The sequence below is a fragment of the Oxyura jamaicensis genome, chromosome 25 (genome assembly GCF_011077185.1).
Source record: "Oxyura jamaicensis isolate SHBP4307 breed ruddy duck chromosome 25, BPBGC_Ojam_1.0, whole genome shotgun sequence".
In the NCBI taxonomy this organism is placed as follows: domain Eukaryota; kingdom Metazoa; phylum Chordata; class Aves; order Anseriformes; family Anatidae; genus Oxyura; species Oxyura jamaicensis.
In genome coordinates, this window is record NC_048917.1 from 272,071 (window position 1) to 296,663 (window position 24,593).

A 24,593-nucleotide genomic window follows, 5' to 3' on the forward strand; every position below is an offset into this window, starting at 1 on the left:
CTCACGCACAGGGGGAACGGCCAGGACAGAACCCTGCCTCCCTTCAGCTCTTATTTTTCTTTAAATGGGGCTTGAAATGCTCCGTACTGTTGTGGAGGCAGACGTCTGTCTCAGCGCACACAGCAGGCAGCCGTTTAGGTCGGTATCTCGATCTTGAGCCATCGAGAGCATCGGTGCCAAACGCGGTTCCGCAAGGCTGGCTAGGGCGCAGGCTGAGATATCGAAAGGGAGCCGAGCTATAAAAACGGGAAGTTTTGCCAGCGGTGCCCACAACAGGACGTAACGGCAGGCTGGAGGGCAGGGAAGGGAACCGAGCAGGCTAGGTTTGGTCCATTTGCTTAAGAAATACTGAGGGCTTTAAAAAGTGTGCCCATTACAAAGATCTCCCTCCATTAGTTACTTGTGGGGAAGGAAACATGGCAGGGAAAAGACACTCGTTTCAAAAACAAGGACAAAGCAATCCCAAACCTCCCTGACATCTCAAAAGCTTTGCATCTTCAAAATCCTCCAAGCTAGGGAGCACCACAGAGCACCCCTGCTCTCCACCTCGCTGTCTCAGGAGACCACTGCCACCGGGAGCAGGTACCGGGGAGAGGGCTCCTTGCGGTCAGCGCCCCTCGCTGCCTCTCACCCGGGGTATTTTCTGGTGGAATACTGAGAAGCTTATTTATTAAAAAAGAATGACTATACTGCAGGACTAAAAAGAAGTGATATGACTGAATTCAAGGAAACTTTTAAATTAAAAACTCGTTTAAAATACAAAATAAAACCACACTGCTCTGTCGCAAACTGCCCCACTGAGCTTCTCATGCCCGTTTCCCCCCAGAACTCTGAAGAGTTGCCTGTTCTTGCAAGGTTTGTGGCGTTGGCATCCCAAGTAGAGAACTCCCTGAAAGTCAGATCCCTTTTCCAGAGGCCTTCAGCCCATGTGGAGCAGTTCCTCCTCCTCCCAACAGCCTGCTTTGCTCCTGGCAGGCTTCAAAAGCAAGGAGGACGGTGGGGACACAGCGGCGCCTGATGCGCTCTGCGGTAAGGAGACTTCAGGCGTCCTGAGGCTCAGCTGTGCTGGCCCAGTCTCGTGTAACACTACCTCGCTATGTGTAAGCCAGCCTTCCAGCTTTTAGGTTTCAGTCCAGATAAAATTTCTAAAATAAAATAAAAAAAGTCAGCAACGGGGGCTGAACGTCTGTCAGACTCCACAGACCACGCAGAGCACGGAACCATCTGCTTCCATCGCAACGGCCTCGATGTTGCCTCACTGAAAAGAGACAAGAGGAGAGATGCTGAGGAAGAGCAGCAGAGCTTTCCTGACTGGTCTCCTGAACTTTCTCTGCCCCGGGAAGAGGCAAAGCAAATGGGGATGCTGAGCTCGCTCGTGGTCTTTCCCGAACCAATGCCTTACACAGGAGGGGCTGTGAGTATGTCCTCCTCTGCTAGGACAGCAGAGCGGGTCTGGGTCAGCTTCACCCACTTTTCTCTCTGCCACCCAACCCACTCTTGGCCCTTGGAAGAAAGGAATGTCTCTGCTTTGCCTCCCACTTTAGCTACTGGAAGGTTTTGGGGGTAGCAGATTACTAAGAGGATGAACAGTGCCTAGCACAAGGCAGACCGAGCCTTCACATACCAGAGGAAAATGCAACGTGTTTCCTGCTCCGGTCGCTTCTCACCCACCCAGCTCAATGCCTGCGCTCCCAGCGCCTCTGGGGAACAGCAGAACCAGAGCCACGTAGCCCGTCATTGTCCACCCACCTACAGACCTGCTCGCTTCCCCCCCAGAAGCACAGTACTCACAAAGCTTATCTCCGTCTCCTGCAGGTCTTCGAACTGTTCCCTCAGTTCTGAGGAGTGCTCGGGTATTGAAGGCCCTGGGGAGCCGCTGGGAAAACAGAAGGGGGAGACCTGTAAAGCAGTTTTTAAGAATGAGCTGTCAATAAGTCACGTTTCTCGGTTGCCCTGCTGCACCCAGCACACTGGAGCATCCCAGCACGTCACAAAGGCTTTGTTAGGCAGGTTTAGTCACAGGCAACACGATCCTTGCAGGGCCAGGCACCTGAAACAACACCTGGAAAATCAAGCCCCCAGTCCAGGTGACTTCATACATCAGGAACAAGCACTTCTGGCCAGCACTTCTTCACACAAGTCCTCAAGCACCTCATCAACATGAAAACGGTCCTGGGTGGAAGCAGTCCAGAGTCAAAGCACCCACAAAGCACCAGAGAACAGCAAACCTCAGCCTCTACAGGCAGAGGCACCTTTATTTGAAAAAGCCCCTGGCTCTTACACAATGACGGTGAGCCGCGTCGTGCCTGCAGGTGCACCGCATGCGCACACCGTGCCTGACACAGGGCAGAGAGAAAAGGGGCAGGGGGTGGGTGTGTGTCCTGGAACAACACTCACTGGAGTCCAATATCCCTCGTTATCTCCCCATTTCTTTCATGAACCTGCACAGCTAAATGGCCACAACCAGCTGGCCAAGGAACTCCAGCTCCCAGCCTGGGTCTTGAGCCCTTTCCCGCTAAGGGCATGGTGACCGCAGCTTCTCTTCAGCCCTGAGCAATCCCACGGGCAGCAGTCGGTCCGTGAAGGCGTATTTCACTTAGCAGGCACGGCTCTCCTGGCGACTTGAGGAGTGCCTCCTGCAAGTACCACCCAGGGCTTGGCCAAGCCTGCCTTCCTCGGTGGGATGCCGCTGCCTGTCGCCAGAGCACAGAAGCACCGAGCTGCTCAGTCATCAGGCGACACAGCACTGCACGCAAACAGCCGTGCAGCGATAACTCGCCCATGACACCAGTCATCCTCTCAGGAATGCAAGACTCCACCTCCCTGCCTGATCACGCTCACCTATTTGCCTGCTTCCTCTGAGCTGCTCTGCCTTCAGCTCCCCTGGAGCTCTCTGCCTGGCGACTCTCTGTTTCTGACCTAGGCAGACGTGAGAGGCAAGGATGATCAGCGCCGGTTGCAGGGCATGTGGCCCTCAAGGCGTCTCATTAACCCTAGCGGGATCAACCACAGTGCTCAGGAAAACAACGAGCCCCTCTGAAACACAGGTAGGCAACCCCTGGAACTCCTTGCCACGGCATGCGGGTCAGCAGCTGATGCTCGCAGCGCGGTGGGTAAGCTGCTCATGCACCAGGATGCTTCTGCCAGAGGTTAATCACAGAATCACAGAATAGTCTAGGTTAGAAGAGACCTCCAAGACCACCGAGTCCAACCTGCGACCTAACGCTAACAAATCTTCCACTAACCCATATCCCTAAGCTCTACATCTAAACGTCCTTTAAAGACCTCCAGGGATGGGGACCCAACCACTTCCCTGGGCAGCCCGTTCCAGTGCCTCACAACCCGTTCAGTAAAGAAGTTCTTCCTAACATCCAACCTAAACCTCCCCCGGCACAACTTTAGCCCATTCCCCCTCGTCCTGTCACCAGGCACGTGGGAGAACAGACCGACCCCCACCTCGCCACAGCCTCCCTTATGTGCCAGAGCTGGGCTGGAGTGGGGCAGCCCCAGCCCATCTGCCCTTCCCAGAAGCAGAAGAGGCTGCTGATGGATCCTTGCATACTGAAGGAAGCCTTCCTCCCTCGTTCAGCATCACACCCTCCTCTGCAGCTTCGGGGTTTGCTGCCAGCAGGTACTCCCCGCCGACGTCGGGGCGGTGGTGCCGGACCAGTCCCTAGCTGGGCCCAGCCCAGGCAGCTGGGCAGGGAAAGCCAGCTCCGCCAGCACCCAGCTGCCCGGCTCGGCTCCCCGCCCTGGGGGCACCCACGCCTGCGCGCTCCCGCTGACGCCACCACAAAGGGCGCATCCCCAGCGCACGGGGTGCACGCAGCACACGGGGGCACGTGGCCACTACACGGAGGCAGACACGAGGCTGTGTTGCAAAACAGTCCGAGACTGAGGCACCCACGAGAAGGCCGAGCTCCTCCTTAAAGGCAGCTCTCGAGCAGGCAGGATCCTGCCTGCCCCTCAGATCTGCTCCGTCAGGTGGGCTCCCTCCCCTTCGCACAGGGCAGGGATTTAAGAGCTTGCCTCCCCAAGGAGTGGTAAACACCCCGCTAGACCAGCAGATTCTGCAGAGAGGGAAAATTCCTTTTTAAACCCTTTCAACAAGTTACATCGTTAAAAAATCAATAATTTACAAATCGCTTCCATCCTTTTCAGAGTTTGCAGAGCTTTACAGCTCTCCCACAACCACCCAAGGGGATTTAAGCCTCTGACAACAAGCGCAATGTGGGGAGCTCACAGAGCCTAAGGCCCTAAAGGTCCCACGTGGGAGAAAACGTTCGCCTGTTCCCTGTCCTCGATTCCAGTACCACTGCCTGCTGACACAGGGTTTTTTGCTGGCAAAGAGTAAGCAAGCACATGCTGGAGTGCCTGCAGGGTGCGGTAAGTGGTGTGCTCAGCCCCGGAGGCACTGGGGCAAACACACGAATCGGGCTTGGCACCCGGGGAACCACCCAGGGCTGAGCTCGGTGGAGCGGCCGTGGATCTCTCACACCAGACCCTGCGTTTTTACCACGAACAGCGTCAGAGCCACGTGCTGCAAGGAGGACGTCGCCTCGAGAGGTTTTGCCACTGAGCCTCGCAGACACGCCGAGGATGGCCGAGTCTTTGCACAGGGACCCACCCTGCTTCAGTACCGTGTTCTGGGAGCAAATCGTGCAGCAGCTGTAACCACTGGCCAGCAAAAAGCACCAGGCCGAACCTCCGGGCAAATCTCCCTGAACACACCCTCCAGACAAAAGGTTTCAGGCAGCCTGGTTCCACCCCTCACCTAGGCAAGAAGATGCCGGTAGCTGCTCTAGTCAAATCCTTTGCTGAGCTGTCAGCTTTATGCACTTGTACGCCCACTGACCTACGTAGAGATTGAAGGAGAGAGACCTGCAGTTAAGTAAAAAGAACGCCTCAGGCATGCTGATGGACTGGGAAGGAGCAGCTCTGGTTTCAGATCCCTAATGAGAAGTTTCCAGGTTTTACAGAGGGAATCAAAGGTGGTAATTACAATTGTGTCTTGTTCTCCTGCAGCTCAGCGCGGAGCAGGCACTTCGATCAGTGCCGTGATGCAGGGCAATACGTCAGGAATGATGAAGACAGGTGGTTTATGATCGCTTCCAAGGAAGAGAAGTTAACACCTCAGAAAAACTTCTGTGAAAGGGATCGTTCTCTGACCACAGCTCCTCCTCGTACTCTTCAAGTCTTACCACTTCAGCAACAAACGAAACATTCAAAGGCAGCCATCCTCTCCCTCACAGCTCTCCATGCACTTCAGCTCCTGAGGAAATCTGCCTGCACACCTCCCTGCAGCCTCCTTTCCTGAGGAGCTGTGGGAGCTCCACGCTCTCCAAATCGCAAAGCTGCGAGAGAGCCCGACCCTCTGAGAGGTACAGCAAGGCAGGGAGGTCACTTTCAGTACCCTCCACGGCCACGTTCATGTTCTTCAAGTACATTTTGGCAGTGCCACCTCCACCAACGCACTTTAACTAGCACGGTTATCTCAACTCCAGAACAAAGCCATTAAATACAGGACGCTCGAGGAACTCAAAGCCACTGGGACCCCTGCACAGCCCAAACAGAAGATGCAACATCACGTCATCTGCAGAAGACTGCACGCAGGAACGGTGACAAAACGCTCCCCCCTTGCACATGCTTGAACTGACAGTACTGAACTTGCTCATCACCACAGAAGGACCACTCAAACAGGTAATTCCGCAAACATGCCAAAAAACCGAGCACCACAAAGCAGCACAGAGCCCTCCTGTGGCTCACGGATCGCACTCACAGCAGCTGCTGGCCTGCCATGCACCGAACAGTGAGAGCCTTACCTGTTTGCGGGCGAGTTGAGGCCTCCGCTGCCCAAGGAAGAAGTGGACAGGGTCGTTGCAACGGAATCGCTGTTAGCTTCATCTACTGGCAGAGTCCTGGGCAGGAGATCTGGACGACCAAGGTGGGAACCTGAGTTGAAGCACAGACTGTTCCATCACCAGAACACACTAGCCACGGGTCAGGATCTGAGCTGGATCCCATCCGAGACATCTAAGACATCTGAGCACTGAAAAACCAGCCCTGCCTTCAGTTCTCTGCTTGGAGTCTGACGCTCCACAGGCCTGCCTAGCCCAGCTGACCTAAATCCCATGGCACGTGCAGTTGGGAAGAGACCAGACACCTGAGACTGCCACACAGCCTCAGCCCAGTTTCTGGCACCTATCAACCCAGGAAACAGACCCTGCCCCTGGCAGGACTGCAAAACCACACAGAGGTCTCTTGCACGGCTCAGGAGGCAGAAAGCTTTGATTAGACAAATACAAGCTGAAAAAGAACTTCACTAGGCTTTTTTCTTTTCTTTTTTCCACCCAGGTACCAACCTTGCTCCACATCCACCTCCGTCGTTACTTGTGCTTTTGTCTCACATGACATATGTGACTGGAAAGGCACTCCTCCTTGACAGCTTCGACGAGGAACTGCGGTGCCAGACCGGCTCTTCTTGGAAGGGGACGGCTTTACTTAAAGACAAAGACCAAGGCAGCGCTTCAGTAACACACTGTGCTCAGGAAGGAGTAAAAGACCTGACACAGCAACTTTCCAGTGACAGAGACTGGAACGAGGGCTGTGCTCTGAAGGAACATTCTGATGGAAGAAACAGCTCCTGTAACGTCACATTTGTGAGGCAAGAACAATCTAGGTGGAAGAATGAGGTGACGTAGCACAGCAGACTTCCTCAAGGTCTAAATGCTGTCATTCACCTTCCCAGACCACAGCTGCTGAGCAAGAACCAGAACCAACGGCAGTTGTCAGGGGTACAGCTGCACAGAGGTACTTACGTGGTATTTTCTTGAATGCTGTGTTGCACATGAACCGTTGGAATCTTTCAGCATAGAAGCTGGGCCTGTGCACAGACACAGTGTCCTGAAAGGGATAAACATTAACATGTGAATCTTAATTAGTAAGGGATTACAGTGAACACGAGCTTATTTCCCACTGCTAACCTTGACACATGCTACATTGGACTAGGAACAGTCAGGGGTTCTCACAGTGACGAGAGCCGTGAGAAACAGATTAGATGGAGTTTTGCATTACATAAAACGCAATCGATATTTGTTAAGAAATAAGTTGATGAAAAGCGTTAACAAATGTGACGCTACCTAGAGAAGACTACTTTTATTTTAAAAGGGAAATACACGTGCTCCTTAGAAAGCCAGGATCCTGTGCGCAGAAGGAGCAAGAGCAGCGAGCTGGTATTATTGCAAGACAAATGAAACAGTGGAATTTTTTACTCCTTACCCCATCATGTACAAGGGCCTTCCAAGAATGCTCTAGCTTCTTGACGAATCTGAAAAGGGAAAGAATTAAGAACAATTTCCAAACCAATCCATGTACGATATGATGCTCACTCATTCCTGAGCCTGCCTTTTGACAGCAGCAGCCAACACCCCAAACAACTGACCACTTGGGCTTTAGATTCTCTTCGTTGTCCAGCTCGGCAGATGCTGGGGCTGACCGAACAGATCGCTCTCCCGCACTGCTTTCCTGTCCCTGCTCTACAGTCCCAGGCTTCCTTTACAACAACTTCCCTCACTGCATCTGTCCGAGAGATGACTCAGCTCCCTAATTCAGCAAAAAACTGTCTTTGCAGGGTGAGTGAACGGAGTGACCCCGAGGGAGGGTTCAGAAAGCACCAGAGTCAGCATAAGACGAGAACTAGCGCTGGGCCGCCACGACAGCTGTAGCAGAGCAAGACCTGCGTCCTCAGAGCTGCTAGAACAGCACCTCACACCTCGTGAAACCACAGCTTCAGTGCTTTGGGGCAGAGCTGGGGGGCGAGTGGAGAGTTTCAGGCATAAGTAACATGGGCAGTTAACTTGCTACGACTTTTCACAGACGCTTTACGTATGTAACTTCCTGGATGTTGTATTTCAATATAAATAGAAGGTAAGCCTTACACCTATTTTTACTTTCATAGGGAGAAGTGGTTATGGCCATTTTAAGCCACCACGTGTTTTTTCCTCCCCACTTCCTGTGTTGTGCCTGCGCACAACAACCACAGCATACAAAAAAAACTTCATGAGAGTAAATCCATTCTGGGAACGTGAAGTAAGTACGGTAAACAAGACCTGGAAATCGATCCCCAAAAGCCCAACTTCAAGAAAATAAAAAGAAATGAAGGTGGTTAATAAAACACATCTTTTTTCTTGAAAGCCAGTCTTGCCAAACGAGCAGGGACAGACAATGCTGTGAAGTGATTTCACTCTTAGGTGATACACAGCCGTTGCTCAGTGTTTCTTACCTGTAGGACTGCAGCACATCGATGATGCCGATGTAAAGGAGCAGTCTCTCCCCCTTGGCATTACGGGCTGGAATGCCTCCCATCCTAGAAGAGGACAGAGCACAAACATGAAACAGGGTGTTCTCACACCCCACTGCCTCTCTCAGGCTGCCTGGCGTGGGCTGAGTATTATGCGAACTATTTAACAAGCATCAACACGCAGGAGGCTCCTCCTGTTCAGCTAATAAATTGGGGAAAACAGATCAGAGGAAAACATTTGGGTAAGTTCACTAAACCTCCTAGAACTGACCCCTTTCCTGTCTGCATGCCAGTCTTACTGAAGATGAGGATTCATCCCAACTCCTTCATGAGAAGAGACCAAGCAACTGTAAAGAGCAGCTACCACCAACCATACTGAGGATGGCAGCTGGACTTTATGGGCTGTTAGCCTGATCGAACAAAGCAAGCACTACGCCTCTTGGAGACAGATGGATACAGCTATCTGAAGCTGCCAAAAAGTGGTGAGCAGAGAACTCTCAAAGCCACCTGGAAGGCCAAAAGATCTTTTGCACATTAAGGAAGGGAAGTCAAAGCCAAAGCTAAAAGCACAGGAAGATTTGGTATCGAGAATTCTCTGTCCAGCAATCCTGTATAGCCCAGTCTGCATCTAAATGAAGAATCCATTAGCTAAGCTTGGGTTTTACCCCTCACTCTTCATGGTACTTCAGTGAGAACAGGAACACCGACACGAACTTACTGGTCATCGGTCTCTATGGTGCCACCTCGCCGGGCCTCTCCTTGGATGGATTCCATGGCTGTAGAGTAGAGGGCCTTCTGGGCAGCGGGTCGCCGCGTATCGGTTTGAGACGTCCCATCTGCCAACGCATGCTCTCTCTGTGCCAGATCAATGTTATGGATTGCCACAAGCAAGCTATAATCCATGATTTTAAAACTCTGTAGGACCTGGGCAGAAAGTCAACGAAGGCTCATTCAGTACTGCAAGCCCAGTGAAACTGTCAGAGCAGACATTTGCAACGGTGCAGTCAGCATTTCTGCCTAGAGCCCTGAGTGTATAGAGGGGATGACTTTTAATCCATAGCCCGCGCACAGTCAGCTCATCTACAGATTCCAAAGGGAGTTACAGGAAAGCCACTGGTATTCCTCCTGTGCAGAAAGGGACCCAAACCAGGGGGTATCACTGATTTCTGCGTCGCTGCTCAGAGGCAGCTCACAACTTGAGCCCAGGCTCAGTCAAATCTCCTGCCCCTCTCCCCAGATCCTGCCCTGCTCCACAATGCAACCTTGGCAGAGGGAGAGGAGACACTGCTGCTGTCCTCTGCCTCTACAGACAGAGCTGTGTGCAGCTGGGGTCCAGGTCGTCTTGTCCACACCGCTATGAATAAACAGGTTCTCTAGTCAACACCCCCAGTAGAGACTATGAGAACGACAGCTGCTACCCCATTTTTCATGGAAAAGGCTCAGAAAAAGGACAGATCTTTCCATGCTACTCTTCACCCCTCCACTTACCAAACAGTCTCTCTGTAACGTTTTGCACAGAGCATTATACATGTCTGAGTCTAAGAAGAGGCCATCAGGGATGTCCTGCATAAAATCCAAGTCCTTGTATGTTGGGAAGACCTTCTCCCGTTCCTTCTGGGATGCTCGGCGTTTGTAGGTGGAGCCCTTCAGGTCATATTTCAGGTGCATTTTCACAGAGCGTGGCAGAAGGTTGTTCATCACAACAATCCGAATGTTTTTGCCCCCAGCTTGGACACAGTACAAGCCATAAAACTTTGGCAGCAGCGTCCTTGGGTTCTGGTTCAAGTTCTAAAGTGCCAAAAACACAGAAATACCTTCAAAGCCATCCTGGTTATTTACACGCTATTCAGAGGAGTTATTTGCTCCTTCCCGTGCTTCTAAGCTGAAATGGAAATGGCAACAATTCAATCACCAAAGAAGCTACGAGACATGGGCAGGTGAGCATGGGAACAGACGGGTGATGCCTACTGCTAATAACCTCTTTGCAAAGCTGAATGGGTCAGATAAAGCTTGTAAACGCAAAAGGAATTTGCTGCTCACTCACACAGAAGCTAAGCTGGGGAGGCTGCAGGGCACCGGATGATCTTGTGCTTAGCCATTTTAAATTTGGCACCTAGGTCAAGCTAAGTACGTCAGGACAAACAGATCTGAACTGTCGTGGCTATGGAAGACGCTGGACAGAATTTTGAAGAAAAACAATGTGCTTTTGAGGTATAATCAGAGCAAAATATTTGTGGGTTCCGGAGCAGTTCAGAGAATTCAGCTAACGGCCCCAACACCATCAAAAGTCCTAAGGCACTTCTGCAAGGCAGGGCTGTCTCATGGCTAAATTCCCCTTTACAGAGGTGGCTTGAAAAGGTCAGGCTGTAAAAAAACATGAAGCAGTCAGATCACACACATATCACGCTTCAGGGTGGGATCCGATTTCACTCCAAACTCAAAAAGCCTTTTTTTCCTGTAACTGCTTTCATAAAATTAACATGCCTTTACTCCCAGTACTGCTGCTTCCATGTATCGAAACCTAAAATCAGAGTTCTTCAGCGGAATACTTCAGCTTTGCAGACGGAACCAAGCCTAATTCTGGGAAGGGAAACATAAGTACATCGTCGCAAGACAAAGTACCACTGGCGTGACACTGTGCAGAAAGGACAGCTCACAGCAGTTCACAGCTGGTCACAAGGCAGCCTGCAACGTTCTACAACCACCCAAGTCACTAAGTGCAATGCAAGACTCCTGTGCTAGTCTTGCGATACCCAGGCGGTTTGTGTCCTTTGGTGACTGTCTTTGCCTCTGGACAGTTGAGACAACAGCTGTCAGTCAGCTGAGGCACAGATCAAACCTCCACTCACAGCTACCAGGCCGTATGCAGCATTTTCTGTCACATTTGTACACATGGGGGACGCTTCCCTAGCTTCCAATGAAAGCCTCACCCAAGCGCCTTACCATATAGTAGCCAGGCAGCAGCTTCTGCAAGAACTCAGCTTCTTTGTGCTGAACTGTTTTGATGATAAACTCATCGTCACTGGATACGTAGAAGAGGGATCCACTGGCCCCGGAGTTAGAGAGTTCGATGAGTGGCTCACTACAGAGTGAGTACTGAGGGGGAGAAGATGGGAAAAGCAGGGGTGAAAGAGACATCAGCAGGAAACTTCAGTGCACAGGCTCTGCCTTCTAAAGATCAACAGAGTCAAACTCCAGGGTCACAGACAGCACCCAGCGCTGTGCATGCAGAGCACTCCACAGCTCTGCGGAGGGGAACGAGGACAAACACCCATCACAGAGCACACAACAAATGGGAACAACCAACACCTTACCAGATAGTCATCAGGTCGGATCCCAAACAGCTCCCGGAAATAACGAAAGGCCACTGGAGCGTAGGTTTTGAACCGAAAGTCATTGTAGTGATGAGCCGGGGTCAGGTTACTCCCTTCACTGATCAAGGACAGAAGGGCATACAGGAATGTGCGTTTGTCAGGTTTCTTAAGAGACGACCCAAAAAGCAACCACCCACCGGCTGGCTGCCTCTAACATACTCAAGTGCTAAAAAGCACCCACCCAGGAGGGACACAAGGATGCATGCACAACAGCAACTCTGCAGTTGTTCCCAAGACCAAAGGTGCTCACATCTGGGCCTCTTCAGAGACAGGAGGTCACAGGCAGGAGTCAGAGCTGGTCCATAGCTGGTCCATGGTGCAGCTCTGCTCACGAGACCTGTGCTCGCTCCTGAAATCAGCTGCCCGGGTTTGGTGCCGCTTCTTAACATGCAAGTAGGGCTGGGATCTAGTGCTGCTACTCACTACCAAAGCACAACATAGAAGAGAAAGCAAACACTGACCTGGGGAAGAAAATACTTTCTACTACGTAGAAATCTTGCATGAGAACATCTCTTTCAGGTTTGGTGCTCAAGCTTCCAACTGTGTGCGTAATGCCCAGCTGAATGGCACCTTTCAAGGCAGATGATGTTGTCTGGAGAGACAGAGAAAAGGAGTCAGGCAACGCGAAGCAGCAGACTGGAAACAGGAAAGAAAGGAGTTAAAGAAAAGGGAGCCCCAAGCTTAAAGCAGCACTGTTAAGCTGGGGTATTTTACACCCACTAGTTCCAGTTAGGGTAGTTTTACACCTGCTGGTTACAGCTTCCTTCATTTCTTTCTCAATGACCAGTGTTGCTCTGGCTTCATTGTCCTGTTGTCGCAGTCTGCTCCAGAGAGAGGGTGCACAAATGATCAGGCCCCAGCACGCCGTGATGACAGGATGGCGAAGCTGCTGCCAAACTAGTGAATAGCCCGCCCTCCTGGGCGCGCCTCTACATCCCTGATCACATCCTACACAACTCCTGCACTCTACCTGAGCTGAAAAGGACTTGAACTTTCAATACCCAGCTGGCCTTCAGAAGAGTGAATTTTATTCCCTCCTCCCACAGTGCTCATCTCTACAACCTGCAGTCAGAGGAGAAAGACTTCCAGGGACAGCCTATCTTGTTCCCATACAAATAAAGACACATCTTGTCACCTTAGTCTGCCAGGTCGTGGAGCTTCACAGTTCAGAGTTTACCCTTCCCCAGCTCGGGCAAGGCAGGCAGGGCCAGCACACAATGCACACTTCTGTCTGCTGCTACCTCCTTCCTCTGACCTTGCTGGGTCGTGACTCTCTAACCTTAAGCAGCTCACTGTCATTTAAAAATGAGGAGCAAAGACATGAATCTCACTCCTGCATCCTGTGCACGAGCTGTCCGAGAACAATGCCAGACTGTGTTCTCGTTACAGCTTCTTACACCAAGAGTCCTCTTCTGCCTGCACAGCACATGATCTCATCTCAGGCCACTGAGACGTGCTTCAGTCTAGCTCATGCTAGGGGCTGTTTTTCCCAGCACAGCCCAGATGAGATCTGCTCAACACCCCCATGTTATACAGCCTGTCAGCTCCTGGAGCACAGAGATCTGAGCTTTGCTGTAATGCCTGTTGGAAATGTTGATGCTGCAGAACAGGTGCAAGTTGGATCTGTGTACAGCAGCTCATGGACATTTCACTTAAACATATAGCAACCAAACCGAGAACAAGATTCAGGGCTCGTGACCCAACTAGTTTGTGTTTTTTTTCCTCAGGCTAAACAAAGCTCAGCCCTCTGCACAAGAAATCATTGCACATCAAAGCATTTAGCAGCTCAGCATCTAGACCAGACCTGGGAGAAGAACATTTAATTTTTTTCCCCAGAAACACATCTTCCATGAAGCCTTGCAAAATTAAGAGGAACGTTATCAGGAAGAGGTTCTTCACCGAGAGGGTTGTCGTGCACTGGAACAGGCTCCCTGGGGACACAGTCATTGCACCAAGCCTGTCAGAGTTTAAGAAGCGTTTGGACTGTGCTCTGAGTCATAAGGTCTGAATTTTTGGGTAGACCTGCGTGGTGCCAGGAGTTGGACTCGATGATCTTTATGGGTCCCTTCCAATTTGGGATATTCTACGATTCTATGATTTCTCCCACTTAACTGTTTTTCTGCTGCCATAGCTGCAAGAGATCTGCTTACGGTGACCTGAAGAGACAGCCATAAACTTGCAGCAACTCCATCCTCCCATCAAGACGATGTCCTTTTCTCCCTCAGCCACCTACTCGTATTTGCCATTTACTTCAGTATTAGTTGGCGAGGGAAGAAGAATTTGATTCCACTTCTCTTCCTTACCCTCTCCAGGCTGAAGTTGCTTGAAAACAGATCTCAGCTCAGCACACCTAGTCCTGCTTGAACTCCAAGGGCAGTCTCACTGCATTGCTGCCTTGTTTGCGAACACACAGCCACAGGGCCAGGTTGCCAAGGAAAAAGTATTTTTCTCTTCTATTAGCCAGCAAGATCAGCTGAGCAGCTCGCTGTGTGTTTACAATCACTTTTATAGGACAAAGAGTTATAAAAAAACATCTTACCACCCATGGAAAAGGACAGGATTGAAAAGAGACAGACAGTCCATTAGTCCCATTCCCGGATAAATCCCATGCAGTGTCCTACCAGGTTTCTGGGACCCTCACAAGAAACATTTCAGGCATTTTACATTGGTTACTCCTTTTCTCTCCTATTGCCATCTAACTTTCTATGTCCATATTTGCGGGAGACTGGAAGCCAGATCCCAAACTTGAAGACATAAGCAATTTCTAAAGGGGCACTATAAAAAAGCCAGCTTCTGCAGAAGCACCATTGGAGTTCCTCCCTTCCACTCTGATTCCTGACAAGAGATGCAAATGCATCTGGGTTAGAGATTTCGGACTAGAAGTTTCGCTTACATAAAGAAATTGAATGACCGTATCAAGCCATTGCTCATTTAATCTACCCCCTAGAAGCCAATCTTACTTCAGAGAAAGTAAGCCCATTCTGATGAAGTCCTACAAACTGGAAGCAGCATCCACAAAATAGCCACATTTACAGGCTTTTTGAAAATTTCCTAACAATCTCCCCTTTGTAAAGCGAATTCCGGTAATGCCACAAGATCTGTAGGGACTATTGTACCCAGAGCATAGAAAGCACCCAACAAGCCAGGAGAGGCCTAAGAAGGCCTTTGCCCTTGCTAATGGGCAAAGTTTAAAAATAATTCCCCTTTTAGAAGACCACAGAAGCTGCCTGAAAAGTGCGTATTCAGTCCTTTGGTTTTCCAGCTCGGAAGGCTGCGCTCCCTTCCAGATCTTCTTCTGGGACCACCACAAATGTCTAACGCTGAAGCTCGTTAGATGCTGCTGTTCTGGGCAGCATTTGTGTTGTAGAAAACGACAATACTCAAGTGAGCTGTACAAGAGCTAACCTACCTTTTTATAGGTAGTCTCGCCTGTGGAATCCACTCCTCTGTGCCCTTTTTTTATTGTCTGTGAGCCTGGCTGTCCCGAAGAACCTGGCATCTAGGAATAGAGTAAAGGATGGTGAGAACAAAGTGTTTATGATCTCTTAGAGGCCTGTGGCTGCCCAGAACCGTCTGTCCTTAGTTTTGCTGTTCTCAGAGATGGAAGCTGTGTGTGCTCCCTGCTGAAGGCCCAGGCCCCATCCAGGCCTGCCTTGGGAACAGCAGCGGCGCTGGAAGGCCTCCAGAGAGCCGACTGACTGCTGCCTGCCTGAGGCCCACCCCGAGGGGTCTGCTTCCAGCAGAAGACATTTTGGGTTTTGTTTTGTAATCACCATCATCACAAACCCGTCAGCTCTAAGGGAGTTTGGCCCAACCCCAGCCAGCCACCCTGCTTTTGCCAGTGAGGCTAATTCTTTGAGGAAACAGTTTAGGAAGGCTTCGAATTCTGCTCTGATTCATGCCCCAAGAACTCGCTTGACTCATTATATTCTGTTTAAACACATGCTGTTGTTAACTGGTGTTTCTCAGTCAAAACAACCCGAATGTCTTGCTCTTGGCAGGATACCTGTTTGGTGTTTTGGTAGCACAAGAATTGCTCGGTCCCAAGCTGGGTTTTTAAGGGCAGATTCTCTTTGTAAGGAGAGATCTTCTCATTTCCCAAGCGAATATTTGCAACTTACCGTACTTACCACTGCCTGGCTTACCCTTAACTTGTCTGCTCTCTGCAATCTTATTTAAGTCTGAAATTGGGCATTTTGAGCCTTCTCTCAGAAGTGATTCTCTTGGCCAGTCTGTCCATCAGAAACTTACCTCAGGGGTGAGCGATTTTTTGAAAGTAGATGATCCTGTCAAAACAACAAAGCCAAACTCAGAAGGAGTTAATCATTATCACACATCACACACGCAAAAAAAAAGCAAGACACGGCGCCTCGCTTCCAGAGATTTCAGGCATCTGAAAAGCACTGACTCATGTTTGATTTCTTCCCAGCTTCTCCCCTTACAGCAGAGAGGGTTTTTGTCAAGCCACAAGGAAATGCTATTGCGCTTACCGCTCACCCAGCCAGGCCCTGCCTGCGCCCACACGGCAGCACAGCGACGGGCTGGGGTCCGCTCGGCCCGGCCCAACCCAGCACCGCTGGGGACCCCAGCAGCCCTGGGGACCCCAGCAGCCCTCCCGGTGCCCCACGCTGCCCGGTGGCCAGCGGTTGTTTTGCCAGGCTGAGCGCTGCCATGCGCGGCCCTCACGGCGCTTCGGTGCCCACCCACCACCCACAGCCCCCCGCGGCTGCGGACAGCCTCCCGCTGCCATTTCATCAAGCAGAATTTGCATTTCGGCAAAAGGAACGGAGGCACTGAACAGCAAACCCCAGCAGCCTTCTGATCCCCTTATCGAATGATCAAAGTTCTCATTTCAATACATATTAAACAAGCAAACATGAAAAAAAAACACACAACAAACGCATTTTATTAAGCAAAGCAGAGAAGGACTGCCCCAGCCGTCCTGCCACCTCTGGTCTCCCTTTGAAGACCAGGCGGTTTGTCCCGATGAGCTCCTGGCTCGTGCTCCTCCTGCCCCGGCCCCACGCCGCAGGCGGAACTCGGCCCCTGTCCTAGCCCGGAGCCAACAGAGCTCGGCTCTGTCCCTTTCCAGCACAGGAGACTGCATTGCCTCAAGGCTCTTGGACTTAAAATCAGAATCATTTAGGTCAAAAAAGACTTTCAAGATCACCAAGTCCAACCATGCAACTTGCCAAGATCAGTTGGGACGCAGGGATAGGGCACACATCCTGGGCGCTACGATACAGCGCCTGTTCAACAGCAATTACATCTTTTCTTTTTTTTTCTTAAACAAGTATCTGTAATTATGTAAATTGAAACCTCTAAAAGCCCCAGGATTCAAGCAATCCCGAAGCAGCACCAGCAGCCTCATCACCTTGGAGATTAGCTGTGTTAATATTTAATCATCTGTGCGAGGCTGTATTCCACCAGGATTTAACTACAGCTCCCTCGCCGGAGGAACCGCAGCAGATCTCTGCCACGCTGCCTTCATCGCACGAAGCGCTAAGAGAACGTAAACCAAGCCTCGGTTCACAAAGCCCGTGGCACCGGCAGCCCCCGACGTACCCCAGGTCCGTGGGTAGGAAACAGACCCCCCCCCCCCATCCCTCTGACACCTTCCCAATGTGCTGCCAACTGGGAAATGGGGAATTCCAGTTTGCCCCCGACACGAGCACACGCCTCCCAAAACCAGTGCTGGCCGAGGTCGGAGAACAGGGCTCAGAGGTGTCCACCTGAAATCAGGGCAGTCAGCTCCATCCTCTTCTTCCTTCTATTTAAAGGTGGTTTTGCTTGTGCCGTGTGTCCCCCACCACTCACACCCTGCTCAGAGAGGTGAAGGTGTGAAACTGAACAGCGTAAATGCAACAAAGCGAAATCCTTTTCAAAAGGCTGACGCTCCTGTTTCTGGATCTATTTAAACAAAATGTTTCTTCCACCAGAATTCTGACCCACGACTGAAAAATGGCTTAAGGGATCCGAGCAGTTAATTCTAGACAAAGGAAACAGACCAAGGTTAGATGGTCCTGTCCAACCCCGAATTCCCTCCGTCCCTAAAGGTTTCCTTTTCCTCTCGCTCGTGTCGGTGGGGCCGATCCCTACGGGCAGCCTCGGAGCATTCCTCGGAGCCGTTTACAGAAGCGGAACGAAGCCAAGGCAATGGCTGTCTGCCCTCCTCCAGCCTCAGCTGTCCGGGACCTTGTCAGCAGCAACAGACCAGATATTGATACGGCCAGGGAACAAATACTAGAAGAAAAGCTCAGCAGAAGTTGCGATGATGGCACCTCGTCAAACGGCCTGGACAAACGCTTCGCTGAGCGGAGCACGGGACAAGGCACACGGGTCAGACTCACACTTCACTCGTTTGTCTAGCACACGAGCATGCTAATTTGCTACAGCCAGGACCAATACCCGCTCGGCTCTATTTTTAAACAGAGCCACTCTGACAAATTTTAGCTGTGCTTCATGTTTTTAGACGAAAATAAAAAGTGAAAACGTTAGCACACCCAAACACATCATCAGCCCAGCTCTCCAGCGCCTGAGCGGGGCCAGCCGAGCGCCAGGACACGTCACACCGGCATGCACTGCCCTTCCTCCTCCGTCCTCCTGCTAACTTTAGGGTTTTGTCTCACCCCAGCAAGCAGCCAGCACGGGAGAGGCTGCAGTTAGGAAAGAAAGCCGGGTTCCCCCAGAAGGGTACCTCTTTGGGTGCTCAGCAGCAGGGAGCACCAGAAGAGCAGCCCCACGCCACGGCTCGCCACCTGCTCTGGGATGCTCCAGTGCGCGTTTCCGCCTGCCACCCCCCAAAAAGCCTGTCGGGATCAGCCCCCCGGCACCGCAAATGGACATGGCAGGGAGGCTGCTTCTCTGCAAAGCTCGGGCCAGGCAGAGCGGAGAGCAGAAAACCCGGCTGCAGCAGCGCTGCCGGCACGCACGCAGAGGCGCGGAGCCGCCAGGGTGTCAGGAGAGCACTTCCACAGCACGTGTCAGTAAAAGAGCAGCTTTGGTTGAGAGGGGAGCAGCCTTCCTTTGAGCTGGATTAGAGAGAAACACCAAGTTCTGTCAGTCCTCGCAAGCCAAGACGGTTACGTAAGGTGGCATTTTGCTGCTGGTTACCGGAGAGGAGGAAACCATGCTTTATGCAATCCGTCTACCTCTTCGAAATGACTTCACCGAGCAGCACAAAAAGCTGAAATCTATACAAGGAAAAACACAGAGGTTACACAGGGAACGGATACTTCAGCTACTCGAAGAAACAGCAGGCATTTTTCCCGAGAAAACACACAAAGAAATCCTGCTTTCCCTAGCTAAGGAAACAAAGATCCAAACTCCACCAGCAGAACGCCTCGCTCCTGACTGAGACCCCTTCGTGCAGGACCCACGTGTGACAAAAACCCTCCCGTGGCTCCGGAGGAGCCCAAATACCCCATCCACCTCCGCGAGGGCTGCTCTGAAAAGCCGCAGCAGCCAGGCCCGAGCTGGGGCCCGGGGCAGACCCCGCAGGAACCCCTGGCACTGGAAGCGGCCCCTGCCAGCACGGCCCCTGGGGATAACAAAACACTCGCAGACGCTTGAGCTTGGCCGGAGGGCCAGCGGTGAGTAACACTGCAACTCTCTGCCTTGACAGGTTTGTTCCAATAAATGTTAAGAACGTTGAACCAAACGCATCAGGAGAGCTCGTGAACTCGGCCTCTGCACAAAGAGCTCCTACGTGCTCGCTGCGGGCTCCTTGTGGGGTTATCTTTGCTGCCACCGCTTGCTAGCAGACGGCAGCCCCAGCTGGTGCACGCACGGCCGGCGTTGCCCCGGATCAGTCTCCCTTCCTCTCCTCCGCTCGTTCCACAGGCCTGCGGACCAAGGTGCTCCTGAAGCTACTGGGCTCTGCTGACACGGGCACCGCGGCGAGCAGGGGGCTGGCTGGGAAGAAGCCCAGACAGGTAGGGAAGACGCAGACCTGGGTAATTTTATCCGGGCTCTTCTTGCTGTTTTGCAGGAACAGCAAACGTGTCAAGCTCTCCTCACCAGCAGATCGCCGGAGGCTTTTTGGGGAGGTCGCCATACCCAACCCGGAGCAATGAAGCAGCGTTTTACTGCAGGAGGCTGGGCAGAATCCAACCCCGGCCTCCGCACACCAGCCAGCTCCCCAGCACATTGCAGAAACCCAAAGCCAGAGCTCGATGAAAAAGCAGCCTGCTCTGTCCTCCGTGCTGCCACAGGCTGGCAGGGGTGGGCACAACTCAAAGGATGGGGCTGGAGCTTTTCCCCATCACCTGGGGGCCGCTGACATCCTCCTGGCGTTCCACCATCGGGGCTGGCGCGGCCGTCCCCGCAGTCCCTGGCTCGCTTCATGGCAGGGAGCGTGTGGGAGCGCTCACCCAAACCCAGCAGAAGCCACCGGGGCTGGGAAGAAACCCGTCTGCCTCCACCCCTCATCAGCACAGCTTGACCAAGGATGAGCGGGACCGGGAGCACTGCCAAACAAACCCCTTCTGAAGGTGCCTGGAGGCTCGGGCCCGTCTCGACTGACGGCCGCTTACCTCCCCAGCGGAGCAGGGCTGGCAGATGACCTCGGCACTTCGCGAGGTCTTCACTCCTGCACCCCCAAAACACCCGGCACTCCCCCCGGTGCTCAGGCAGCGATGGGAGAACGGCCGCGCCACTCCACGGCCTGGGGCTGCGACGGTGTCAGCAGAAAAGGACAGGGAGCAAGAAGCACCCGCCACCTGCTCCAGACCCGCCTGCGTTCCGTCCCCGCCGGCCCTGGCCCAACAGCAACCCTCTGAGCTGCGCCCTTCTGCTCCCCCCCAGAGGACGGGGGCTGGAAACGAAGCAGACGCAGCCGACGGCTCAGCGCTGCTAACGAAGCCCCGCGCGCCGCCGGACTGCGGAGTGCTCGGTTTATTGCTTTTCCTGATGCTTCAGAGCAAAAATATCCCAGGGGAGGAGGAGTGACAGGATCTCAGCTTTCCCAGCCGCATTCCGGGGCAGGCTGCAGTATTTCCTGAAGGCGTTTCGCACCTGCGGACCGACGAGCCCTCAGACAAGAGCATTCCTTGGAACATCTGCTGGAAACTCCTTCCCGCAGGGACCCAGAGACCCCCGCTCCTGCTGGCGCAGGTCCTGCCACCTGAAAAGCAATCCCGCAGCCGGCCCGAGCCCGCCGGTGTTACAGCTCGGCACTGCTACACCTCTCCACGAGCGCGCTGCAACGATTTAAAACTTAAACCGCTCCCCGGCAGCGGCACTAGGCGAGAAACGCAGAGCTGCTGGGTTCCACGGGGCTGGTGGATTTCACAGGCAGCTTTAGGGCTGCCAGACCGACGCTGGGGATACAAACCTTGCCAGCAGGCGCTGAGGCATCCCCTCTCCAGCTCATCCCGCAAGCGGCGCTGAGGGGTGCTGCGGGAACAGCCCCCGTCCCAGGGCAGCACCCAGGGCCTCGCTCAGCGGCACCGGGAGCAACGCTCAGCCTGCTGCGCTGCGCCTTTCGGGGAAGACAACCGATCGTTTTCCAGGAGAATGAAATGTAGGTCAGGCGTAAGGGATCCCCCTGCCCCGGGAGCTCCGTTTTAAAGCAGGCAGAGCCTGCGGGGCCGCGGCGAGGTAACACGTTTCATCACTGCGCTCACACGGCTGAGGCGGGACGCGAGCGGCTGGCGCCTCTCATCGCGCTCCGTGGCGGGGCACCCGCGCCGGCAGCACCGTGAGGACGCGGAGAAGCGGCTTCTTCCTTTCCAAAGGGAAATTCAGACCCGGCTCAGGAAACGGCACCCCAGGGCACCGGTGCCCCCAGCAAACCGCACGGCTCTCACCGGCTTTCTAGCCGCTGCTTTGCTGGGTGAGCCGTCGGAAGACGGACGCGCTCGTCATTATTCAGAGGAGCCACTGCTCATCTTTGTTCTCCCGACGTTCTTTTGTCTCCGTCTTAAAGACGAGGCAGCTTTGCCCAGTGCCGGGGCACCACAAGCAGGACCCCGGCCACCGCTGTGCTCCCAGCAGGGCCGGTGACGGCGGGACCCAGCTCACGCTGCCGACCTTCGGCACCCACCGAGGCCTCCCCACATCCCATAAACGTTTGTGAGGGAGAGACTTTCACAACGGAGACAAGACTCGAAGGCATCTGACGTCCTATTTTAAGCTCGATGCTGAGCCGTTCAGATGGTTCTGTTTAAGAAACTGATCTTTCCTCCCGCCTGCGTGGTCTCAGCGAGGTGGGCCCAAGGCTTTGTCCCCCCTGCAGGAATCGGAGGGTGGGAGCTGAGGCTCTGTGGGTGTTACACCTCCAGCGAGGGCTCAGGAGCCTGCTCTCAGCTCACTGCAGAGGTGTCGGGCGGATTTTCCTGCCCACAGAAGTGACTGAGCCATTTTGAGAGCGATTCTTTTGTCTGTGGATGTCAGGGAGGGGCCTGAAGCCAGGGTGACAATGAACTCTCAACCCTCTCAGATCCGTAATTATAAAGCAGTGGCTGCACCGAAGGCACAAAGAGGCAAACAACTGAAATCCCACATTAGCATTTTTGGCACACGCTGCTTCAAAGTGAAAGCAGCAAAATGAGAAATCCTCCTGGGTGTTTCCCCGGGGAGCCGAGCATGCAGCAGGGCAGGGCCGCAGGAGGGGAGCAGGGGGCGGACGGGAGGAGGAAGGGTGGGACTCGGAATCGTTCTCGTCCCCTTTATTTCAGCTGCAGTAGCTGAGTAATCAGCCCCCGGGGTGAACCACACCACGTGCCACTGAGGGTGGACAACAAGCCCTGCTGGGGCCGGGGATGGGTTAAGGTTTACCATGGAGAAAAGCCTCGCATCCAGAGCGGGCGCCCCCACGAATACCGTCCCCCTCTGCCTGCAGAGCTGCTCCCCCGGCTCTCAGCAAGGCTCACGCGACGGCCCCGAGGCCAAAGCGAGACAGCGGAGCGAAGCCCTGGTTACGTCCGCAGCCCGGTGCTCGCTCACGGCCCTGTTACTACACGGAACTCACACTCGGCCAGACCAGCGAGTGCCTCTCGCCGCCAGGCCCAGGGGTACCAGCCAAGCCAGGCCCAGCCTCGGCGCTGGAGGCCAGCCCTGGGGAGCTGCACGCGGGCGGCTCCTCCACGGGAGGCCCATCGCAGGTGTGTGCTGCCGCGTGCTCCCCCGAGCTCCAGCTCTGCCCCTGCTCCCAGCAAACTGCCGAGCCCCAGCCCGGGCGCTGCCCGCAGCAACCCCGCTCGGGGAAGGGGGCGAGCGCCCAGAGAGAGGCCCCGGGTCTCCCCGAGACGGCGCCAGGGCTCAGCGCCCGCACCGCCGGGGATCGAGCAAGGGAACGTCCTCCACGTATGGCCCACGTCACGCAGAGGCTCCTTCATAATTAGGATCCTGTGGGAAATGCGCGTTAGCCAACACCTAGCTACCTGGAAAGCAAACAATGGCAACTATTCCAGCAGGAAGGGAGAAGGGATTTGCTTGTGTGCTCGTGTATTTTCTCCAAAGCAAAGCTCCTGAAACCCTCTGGGCCCTGCGAGCTCTCTGGAGCTGGCTCCTCCTCCTCAGGGCTGGGGACGGGCAGAGGGAGCAGCTCACGTTCTGAAAGGAAGCCTCACAGCAGGGCGAGGAGAAGACCCCCGGGCCTCGCCCCGAGCTGCAGCACCACAGCTGCCGTAGCCAGCAGAGATCCAAGCAGCCTCGTGCTCCTCACAGAACCGGCTCTGTGGGCCCAACAGGTACCACGGCTCCGCCGCCTGCTCGTGAGCTGAGCGAAGACGAAGCGGGGATGTCAGAGACCCATTTTCAAACCTGCCCGGTGCACGGACACAGCTCGGAAGGCAGAAAATCCAACCCCTGCACGGGTCCCTGCCAGCTGCTTTGCCGCAATGATTGCAGGCGGTTCCTTTACGGGGTGCTCGGCCAACAGCCCCCAAACGCCTCTACACGAGAACAGGCGCAGCACACCAACGGGCCGAGGCTCACCCCGACGGCTCCCCCGGCGTTTTTCTCGTCTCCCCCCCCGTGCCGTGCTCGGGGGTGACGAGGGGCTTTCTCCGTGCCCGGGGAGCTTCACCATTCCGCCTTACGAGGAACAACGAAACCTCGCCGCCCCCTACCACAGCGACCGGGCAGACGGACGGAGCTTGCCGAACGCAAACCGAGAGGCTTCCAGGAGACCACCCCGGCGCCCGGCCGCACGGAGCGGGTCTGGGGGCAGCGCACAAGGGGAGCGGGGCTCCGGGCCCCGCCGCCAGGACGCGGGGGCAGCGCCTGGGCAGGGCTGGGGGGACCGAGCGCGCCCCGCTTCTCGCCCGCGGGGGCTCCCGCCGCCGCTCGGCCCCGCCGCGCCCAGCGCCGCTCTCTCCCCGCCCCGACCCCACGGAGCCGCCCCGGCCCCCCCCGGTCCAGCCGGGACAGCGACGGGGGAGCTGCCGGAGCCCCGCGCCCTTCCCCGGGAGCCGAACGGACACGGGGCCCCGCAGCCCCCCGCCGCCCCCGCGAAACGCGGCTGAGGACCGGCATGGGCAGGGGCCGCGCTCCCCCCTCCCCGCCCCGCGCCCCCCCATCAGCGGCGGCTCCCCCCTTTTCCCCCCCCCTCCCGCCCGCGACCCCGCCAACCCCTCCCGTGGCCCCGGGGCCCGCCCCGGCCCCGCGCCTCCCGCCCGGCCCCAGCCGCGGCTCGCCCGTCTCGCCCCCGCGGGGCTCAACCCAGGCCCCGGAGCCGGCCCCGCGGCGCCCCCCCCCCCGAGACCCTCGCCCGGCCCCGTACCCCCCAGGCCGCCGCCGCTGCCCCCCGGCTCAGGCCCCGCCGCCGCCATCTTGCAGCGCCCTCCTCTCGCTCTCTCTCTCCCTCCTCCAGCACCGGCCGCCGGCTCGCGCCCGGCCCCGCCCCAGACGCGAGGCCCCGCCCCCGCCGCTCCGGCCCTCACCACCCTGCCTCGGGTGCGAGGGGGGGGGCGGGG

The 24,593-nt window shown here is 54.7% G+C and overlaps 1 protein-coding gene and 1 long non-coding RNA gene across 9 annotated transcripts; both read right to left on the bottom strand.

Moving 5' to 3' along the window:
• On the bottom strand, nt 1–24,443 carry PIP5K1A (phosphatidylinositol-4-phosphate 5-kinase type 1 alpha). Of its 8 annotated transcripts, none has more exons than XM_035346401.1 (16): nt 24,401–24,443; nt 15,925–15,959; nt 15,083–15,172; nt 12,135–12,265; nt 11,614–11,731; nt 11,243–11,395; nt 9,788–10,087; nt 9,018–9,223; nt 8,282–8,365; nt 7,279–7,327; nt 6,819–6,903; nt 6,363–6,500; nt 5,823–5,931; nt 4,775–4,855; nt 1,792–1,876; nt 1–1,258 (listed from the first exon to the last, which is right to left on the bottom strand). In XM_035346401.1, exons 3-16 carry the CDS (start codon nt 15,170–15,172, stop codon nt 1,256–1,258), a joined length of 1,632 nt encoding a protein of 543 aa, XP_035202292.1. In that variant the 5' UTR covers nt 15,925–15,959; nt 24,401–24,443; the 3' UTR covers nt 1–1,255. The 8 variants fall into 8 exon arrangements, with proteins under 8 accessions (XP_035202292.1, XP_035202289.1, XP_035202291.1 ...); XM_035346398.1 differs by having other exon boundaries at nt 5,823–5,952; XM_035346400.1 differs by having other exon boundaries at nt 1,792–1,899; nt 5,823–5,952.
• On the bottom strand, nt 12,770–15,067 carry LOC118178135. Its single transcript, XR_004756084.1, has 2 exons — nt 14,701–15,067; nt 12,770–13,364 (listed from the first exon to the last, which is right to left on the bottom strand). It is a non-coding gene; the product is annotated as an uncharacterized LOC118178135 (long non-coding RNA).
• Nucleotides 24,444–24,593: the final 150 nt, after the last annotated feature.

Bases quoted from the DNA above. Each gene is read 5' to 3' on its own strand.
- PIP5K1A (XM_035346398.1), bottom strand. From the start codon at position 15,172: ATGCCAGGTTCTTCGGGACAGCCAGGCTCACAGACAATAAAAAAAGGG. The intron at 5,953-6,362 runs GTTGGTACCTGG...GCTTCAACTCAG, and splicing joins GGAGGTGGATGTGGAGCAAG to GTTCCCACCTTGGTCGTCCA. The intron at 1,877-4,774 runs GTGAGGGGTGGA...CTGTTTTCCCAG, and splicing joins ACCGGCATCTTCTTGCCTAG to CGGCTCCCCAGGGCCTTCAA.